Source organism: Homalodisca vitripennis, chromosome X (genome assembly GCF_021130785.1).
Source record: "Homalodisca vitripennis isolate AUS2020 chromosome X, UT_GWSS_2.1, whole genome shotgun sequence".
NCBI classification, from domain to species: Eukaryota; Metazoa; Arthropoda; class Insecta; order Hemiptera; family Cicadellidae; genus Homalodisca; species Homalodisca vitripennis.
The window spans coordinates 71,467,168-71,475,557 of record NC_060215.1 but is presented as its reverse complement, the minus strand read 5'-3'; the positions used below and the strand labels follow the sequence as shown (position 1 = coordinate 71,475,557).

The 8,390-nt window shown below is 29.1% G+C and overlaps 1 protein-coding gene across 2 annotated transcripts in view; it reads right to left on the bottom strand.

The window, feature by feature from the left end:
- Positions 1 to 2,207: 2,207 nt before the first annotated feature.
- The window catches only part of LOC124369178 (F-box/LRR-repeat protein 20), a 55,116-nt gene continuing 48,933 nt past the window's right edge, over positions 2,208 to 8,390 (bottom strand). For both annotated transcript variants that reach the window (XM_046826986.1, XM_046826988.1), the window contains exon 10: positions 2,208 to 7,709. In XM_046826986.1, the coding sequence (XP_046682942.1) occupies positions 7,602 to 7,709 (108 nt within the window). In that variant the 3' untranslated portion in view covers positions 2,208 to 7,601. The remainder of the gene's footprint in view (positions 7,710 to 8,390) is intronic.

Below are 8,390 nucleotides of genomic sequence, written 5' to 3'. Positions count from 1 at the left end.
TGGATTCCCACAGCACTTTGTATGGGATCTATCTTACTCCTCATCATTGCCAATGACAAAATAAAATAAAATGATAATGATGGTCACTGTCCTGTTTAATAATCCTAAAGAGTAAACTATTCACTGACAAAACCACCATCTGTAATATGCGAAAGTAATCAATAGAGCTATTTTATTTTCAAGAAAAAAGCTAAAACTTAGTGAAGGAAGTAAAGATTACAGTTTGGGATCAATTGTGATCTGTTGGGTTTTATCCTTGATCCTAGACTTTACACGGTAAAGAAATAGGCCTATTGTGGCCAAATGTACCAATAATGGTCCATCTCGTAGCGAAATAATGTATGGTAGTGGCTTACAACTCTGTATTTTACAGCCATATCTTATTGTTATGGAGATAGTCTTCCAGCTGTTTTGAGATGCACAAGTTTCATACAAGGCCATTTGTGCTATCACCAGAAGTGGAAGGCTGGGTCATTGTCAGTCACTTTACAGTCAAGGGATTTTTACAAAACAGTATTGTGTATGTGAAGTCTCAACTCATATTTCTAGTTTTCTCAGCTAACTATTCATCACCTGAATGATGGGCTGATATTCTAAAATTGGAAGTGTAATGGAATTCAATATAAATATTTATAATTTTTTCTGTAAAAAACACAGTGATAGAAAACTTAACTTATTATCCAATTTAGTCATTAATATGTTGTAAGCGAAAAAATAATAGAGGAGTAATTAAAAAGTCACTTAACACACTACAACACAGCAAAATATGGTGTCAAAATTTGAATAATATTCATTTTTGGAGAGGAATAGTGGTCCTGTTATTTCATGAATATTTCAGGATTGTTTGGAAAATATAGACAGTTTCCAGAAATCATAAATGGATTTAATTAGACAAAATATTTTCTTCTAGTATTATGTCCTCCTCTTCATCTACTTAATAATAGGAATGAAAGTATGTTACTAGCATTTTGAGATGAACTAACACATGTATACTCCCTTAATTTAAGAATAGTGATTCTCTGGTAATATCGCAAAATTTGGTCCCAGTTGTAATACAAATTTCTAAACTTAGTGTATGCAAAATATTAAACAAGCATGAAACTAAACTTTTATTTCAATCCTTTGCTGTTTGTAATGTAACCATACACTATTTTGATCAACCAAAATTTCACTTACAGTCTGCAGTACCATGACATTTTTAATCACTAACCCATTTCATGTTTTTGGATGCCTATATTCATAGTGTCTTGTTTTGCTTCACCTTGCCAAAATCAGATTTAGATCATTCATTGGCTAATTCATCCCAAAACTTAACAAGATTATATTTTGCTTTGACACTGTGACATCCATTATGATCATATGATACAATGCACCGATCCATATATGATACAACCACATGTTTACTTCAGTGTCACCAAACAATTCAGATCAACTCCCATTATCAACTTTTTTTATTAAAACATCTCGAATCCTTGAAATAGTAAACGATCCATGTTCACAAATATGTTTTCAAAATCAGAGGTTTTGGTAATGGAATAAAGTACAAAGAGCCAAAGAATTGAGTGATTCCAGAAATGAGAGCCAGTATTATTCTACAGTAATATTTTACACCCTTATGCTGTTGGCTGACTCCAACTCATATAATGACAAAAAAAAATGAGAACTCCACATGAACTATATTGGTCATTTAAAACTGTGAATTTATGATTTAATATGTAATTTTAGAAATAATGCCAACACCAAAAAACTACATGTTAAGATATTATTTTTTAAGATGTGTGACATTGTACAGCAAAAATCTTTCAATTACAATAAAGAGAGTTAAAATTTGATCAACACATTATGGTACAACTCTGAAACATGAATTTATATTTCCAACAAATGTTTGAGCTTTCCATTTAAGTTTCATAATAATAGAAAGTACACACTCACTTTGTTGCCTTCTATGCTGAACACAAGACTAAGGTGTTTCTTCTTTATAGTGATTAACATGTACAACTTACATAAATTAAGTGTATGAAGTGTGTGTTTCATTTATGTTGGCTCACTGGTTTTTCTATATACCACCAATTCCCAGAGTAAAATATCCATAGTCATCACTTTTACTCTGAAAGTAAAATAACACAAAGATTTCCTTATTATACATATTTATTAAAAAACTTAACTAGTGGAAGAATTACAACAATGAAAATAAAACAAAAACTGGAGGTTTTCTTCTGAATTGATATGAAACTTTTAATTGATAACAGAACAAAAATAATCAACGTATAATTGTATATAAAAATAATGTACAACCTGAAATCAAACAACTAAAGAAAAAGTTGTATAATCGTAATCTAACATGCATATAATAATCATAAATTATAAACTTAGGCCTAATTAAAACAAATGTAAAGTGGAAGAATTACAACAATAAAAAGAACAAAAAACTTATCTCCGAATATATATGAAACTTTTAATTGATAACGGAACAAAAATAATCAATGTATAATTGTATATAAAAATAATTTACATTCAGAAATCATCAAGTAAAGGGAAAAGTTGTAAAATGTAATCATACATATAATAATCATGACTTAAAAATAGATTAAAAAACTGCCTATCAATAATATGATAACTAAAAAAAATTATGTGAGAATTTTATATTTTTAGTCAATTAAATACTATTTAACGAAGATCAAATATATCACAACTACTTATAAATGACCAACAAACACAAAAATATTATGGTTTTTTTTTATAACTTTAACGAAAGTACAACTATTTACATTAATGTTAGAAGTCTTACTATTTTATGAATGAAATAATATATATTTGATCACCCATAAAACTATTAACTTGCTTGACACTGTGGAAAAGCTGTATACAACATTAATTTGAAAGGTTAACAACTAGCTGTATATATTTATTATATATCTAATCACTATGTACAGCTAGCTGTAATGTCATTATGTCTCTAATCACTATGTACAGCTAGCTGTAAAGTCATTACATCCCCAATCACTATGTACAGCTAGCTGTAAAAGCATCAATCACTACATCCCACATTTGAACTACCACCAAGTTTGAGGAGCTGTTCGTTAAAGAGAACAATGATATTATTTGTAAAATGTGCCAACAAAATCATAAAACTAGAATCTCTATCTCTGATTAAGAAGCATGATTTAGCCTTTAATTATTTTAATGTTGTATCTGGCTTAGGAGTTATGGTCAAACTTGGCTCACATCACTAGTACCATCTGTAACTGTAATTAGTACTACACAAAAATACAGTTTTATAAAATTTGTTTAAAATATTTGAAATGAATTTTAAAATACATAAATAAAATGGTATAGTTTACATTACAATAAATATACATTTTAAATTAAAAAATTGTCGTTCAACTTAATGAATACAACAAAACTATCCTATTTATGAAGTTCTTTACATTTTTGGACAGTTTAAACTAAAGACCAAAAGTAATGTTCAAACTACTTCTTTCACTATAATGATTTTTGCTTTGAGAGCAAATCTAAGGCACTCCTTTTTATCTTTCTTGTGATACCCTTCATAGAAATTTTGAAAACATTTATGTAATATAAGGTAAATTATTGGCTTAAAAGAAAAAGTTTTAATTCTGATGTATTGGACTGAAATAATGTTTGGAAAAACATACAAAAAAGGCTTTATTTACAGCTCCAATTTTGATGTACAAACAATAGCTTTAAATCCAGTTCAATAATTAACTCTATTGTGAAATTCATTCACTGAATAAAGAAAATATACTTTTTATCAATGTATTACAAAAATAAAACATATGACATGAAAATTTTCAGTGGTTAAACTTTTTTGTGAAAATTTATTGATATTCAAATAATATTAATATAAACACAACTGTTAATAATTCTCTCCTGTTACAGAACAACTGTACTAGTCCTGTTCTTACAAGTCTTGGTTTACTGTAGGCTTGATAGTTTCAAGTTTGAAATTCAATAATCAATAAGAAAGAAGCTAAAGGCAATAAGAGGTGACCAACTATTTGATTGTGGATATACGTATGTTAAAACAAACAGAATAAAGGTAAACTGCAATTTGTTTTGATGGCAGTTAGATGTAAATAATTAGCACTTGCAAATATCTTTTCACCAGTACTGATAATTTGATTAACAATTGAATTCTAATTGGGAACACAATATATTTTGTAATAAGAACAAAAATCAACACAAACATAATCTATGTTAATTTAAATCAGAGTATATTAACATTAGTCTCCTAAAAATTCAGTTATCATGCACAAACCCAATGTGATTAAGGTGCACTGAATATTTTATTACCATTAAAATTGTAAAATATGAAATTAATTAGAGAAAATATATTTAAAAAACTACATTATGCTAGTGAAAATATCATCATGACTAATCTAGAGTTGTTTACTAAAGACTTAATAATTCAAACAAAACCAGTTAATTAAAAATAGTTATACTTATACCCATAATCATTCATGCAAACAAATATTTGGGGTAAATCTGTAGGTTTATTGGTGCTACAAGTAATTGCATTTATTTTATTAAATAAAGTATGGACTATTATTTTACCAAAGAAATAAAATACATTATGTAACATGTTCTTAATATAACAAAAAATACAAAACTATACAGTTAATAATATAGCTAAAGAATAAAATAACATAAAATAAATAATGTATAAAAATAATTGTTCTCAATACAAAAGTAAACGGATTTCTGAATGATTTTCTGATAAAACCCTCTTCATTAGTTTAAATATATTCATAAAAACTAAAAGTAACTAAAAAAAAACATGAATTAGTATATTTATTATGTTTGTAGAGTACCATGAGTGTGTCAGATACCGCATCATTAGGAGTGTATTTACTGTAGCTGCATCATTAGGACTGTATTTAGTGCTCGCACATACACTTGTTTCTTTGTTTGTTGTTGAATATTTTTCTTGAATACATTGTTCATAACCTACAAACTTACGATAAACTAGTTTAAAACCACAGAATTGGGATTTTTTCCTTGTAATTATTTATCGAGTTGTCTCATATTTTTAAACTACCTAAACTTACTGTAGCTGTGAGTGAATAAACAGGTGTTACATTTCCAACCTACTATTTCTCTGTGAATTTTATTGTTTATTGGTAAACCTGACAATTTATGGTTTAATCAAACTAAGTGTTTGTAAAACAGTTTTAAGTTAAAAAATGTATAGTTTTATAGAACATGTCATATCTAAACCTTTCACATCTGGAGTAGGATCTGATCTTTAATTCATTGTTTTATAGAGAAGGCATTACATATTTTTAGATTTAAGTCGTGTATTAGCATGTAATTCAAAATCCAACACCAAAAATCGTAACAATATAATACAGATTTCAGAATCAATTATTTAATTAAAAATTAATATCACCTAGCTCACTCTTACTTATCATAAAATAATTTTGCTGATATATTCCCAAACTATCGGTGAAAGCTTAAACATTTGGTGCATACAGTATAACCACTTACTGCCCGCTATAAATAGTCATTAGGGGATATATCAGCACCAATCCACAAAGGGTTAAGTTCCTTGTTTAAAACTACTAGAATTTCTAAACTGGTGAAATATTAAAGATATTTACTACACTGTGATACAAATTATACAATTAATAAATTCCATAGGTTTTCTTTGACAAGATAATAAAGTACAAAGAAAAGACTGTATTGATTGTTTCATACAGAAATTAAAATATGGTTTTGTATCGCATCATCTATAAAAGTTATATTTTGCGGTGTAATTACTATGTTACTTGGTATTCTGAGTTGTTTAATACATGCCTAGACTTATTTACCCCACTTTGATCCAGATATAACATATTTTATTCTACTAGTGCCAATTATTAACCCATTGCACTCGGAAAGCCATTAAGTGTGACACATACTAATCTCCTGGTGAGCCGAGGGACAGGTTGTGTTCATAAACCTTCAACCTGACAGAGAGAACATCTGTGGCCACCCATAGTGGCCCCACGAGCTGAGAGGACAATCACATAAATTTGAATCCAAGTGAAAAGGGTTAAGGTATTATGCAACTGTTATATACAGGGGAGGTTAGAAGTAGCACCCTGTGAGAGTACCATCTTATCCCTCTTTATGCCTGATTGTTTATTAACTCAGAATGTTATGTATGGCCTTTGACATGACTGCTCATCCCTGTATTTTGGTAGTGTGAAGGAGCCTATTCTTTAAAAGTGAAGATTTCAAGGAATAATTATTCTTAAGTGTAATAATTTTCTTGAAAACTATGAAATGTGCAAAAGAATGAAACAGTGCTTAATCTGATATTCAAGTAACCAACATAACCTTGTGACCTCTAGACACTGTGAATAAGGCTGAACATCAGTTGATAGAATGAATTATCGTTCAATTTAATAATATAATCTTACTTTGCAAATTTCCCGACTTTTTAGTGTTTAGAACGTTTAGTGTGTTGGCTCATAACGAGAGGGCTTGGCGCCAGTTTGGTATCACTAGGCCATTACTTACATACTTTTCCTCATCCAATTAGCCCTTATTGGCTAACATTGTATGGTTGAGCAAAATAATAATAAAAAATACTCTAAAAAGACTGATACTGTTACTTGCCCAACCTGCAGTGGCTGACAGCACAACATGAAAATGAGTGGAAGAGCCAGTGTGCCATTTGATTTCTCATTTTTTAACTACCAACTACAACTCCAGAGTATGCTAATTTTATACGACAAGCCTTTACCGCTTTTATAACTTTCAGAGAATATGTGTACATCCTTGATTAGACAGTATTCATGAGGTGACAATAAAATATTCAGTAAATTTCATATCCATAATTTTGATTACTTTTTCTCGTATTAAAATAAATGTTTATCATTGAATTTCACAAACTGCACATGCTAAATTATTTTCTTTTTAAAGGATGTTAAAACCTACTAACACCAAGTCTTCGAATTTATATTTCTCATCTAAATCATATATGTTTATATGCATACCATAAAACTGACAACATAAATATCAATAAAAACTTATATTATTACATTACTTAATATGTATAAGTACTTAATTTCCCACATTATGTCAAACAATGGTCTCCTTTTATCTCCCTCTAACTATAAACATATAAAAATAACCCGATAACACATTAATACTTAACAATAAGATATTATGTATAAAATATCTGTTACGGAAAGTAAACGCCAACAGTAGAAAGAAGGGAATCGGGAATTTGTCAATACGTTCACTCAGGTCAAGGCATATAATATAAAGGCACTACAGCGCAAGGTGAATGAGGGTGCTGGATAGTGCGCCTCCATCTCTGACCACAGATTCATTATTTAAGTTTTTGTTATACTTTGCATACAAAATTAAAGAAATAAAATGATAATTCCCGATACCCGTCTTCTAAGAAATAAAAGACAATATATATTACATATATATCGTCATGTACGACAAGATTCCTTTGAAAGCGTTTAAATGTACATGTTTATACTCTAAACATTATTAAAACATTAAATTAGGGTAGGATTATGTTCGTAACAATCTGCTTAAGAAATGTATCACATATTAAGAATAAATGAGCTGTTAGCGTCTCACAAAATGACACAACAGCGGCAGTAGCGTTGCCGAGAACCACCAGTAGAAGGCGGAGGAGTAACTGGTGCAAAGTAAGCGTGCACTTTGATGTTAGGCAAATGATTCTGAAACACACATTGACGTTTACTGTTAACATTTATCTCACAGAGTGAAACAAGTGGAAGAACCAACGTTTACTGTCGGTTAGAAACAATAACATTGTCGAGAACCACAAAAAGAAAGTGGAGGATGTAGCCTAATTTATTACTGTTATAAAAATCCTTTGTGAGATCTATGTTGTTTAAATAACATAGTTCTTAGAGAAACCCTATTTCCTTTTTAACTTTAACCCATTGAGGTAGTAGTTATATGATCCTCTGTAGGCCAGATAGCAGCAATTAATTTAGATGAAAATGTAAGCGTGTGAATATACCGTAATAACTTTTTTATATTATGATTTAGCAATGAAATTTGAAACATTGTTTAAAACAATTATTCCTCTGCATTGTTCTATAAAATTTAAAGAAACAAAATGCTTTATTTAAAAACTTTTAGTTACAGAAAAATTTTCAAAAAATAAATAAAAATAAAAAAACAACAGACTGTTTTTAAAGTGAAAGATTTCAAACTGTGTATTTAGCATTTGTTCATTAGTCCATAACTTTATTAAACAGGAAAAGTTAATTAACCACATATATATATATATAAAATTCGAACTTAAAACAAACAAACAAAATTAAATACTCACCACCGTATTTTTTATTGTTCCACACAAAAGTCTGTAGCTATGGTAACTACGTTGTTCT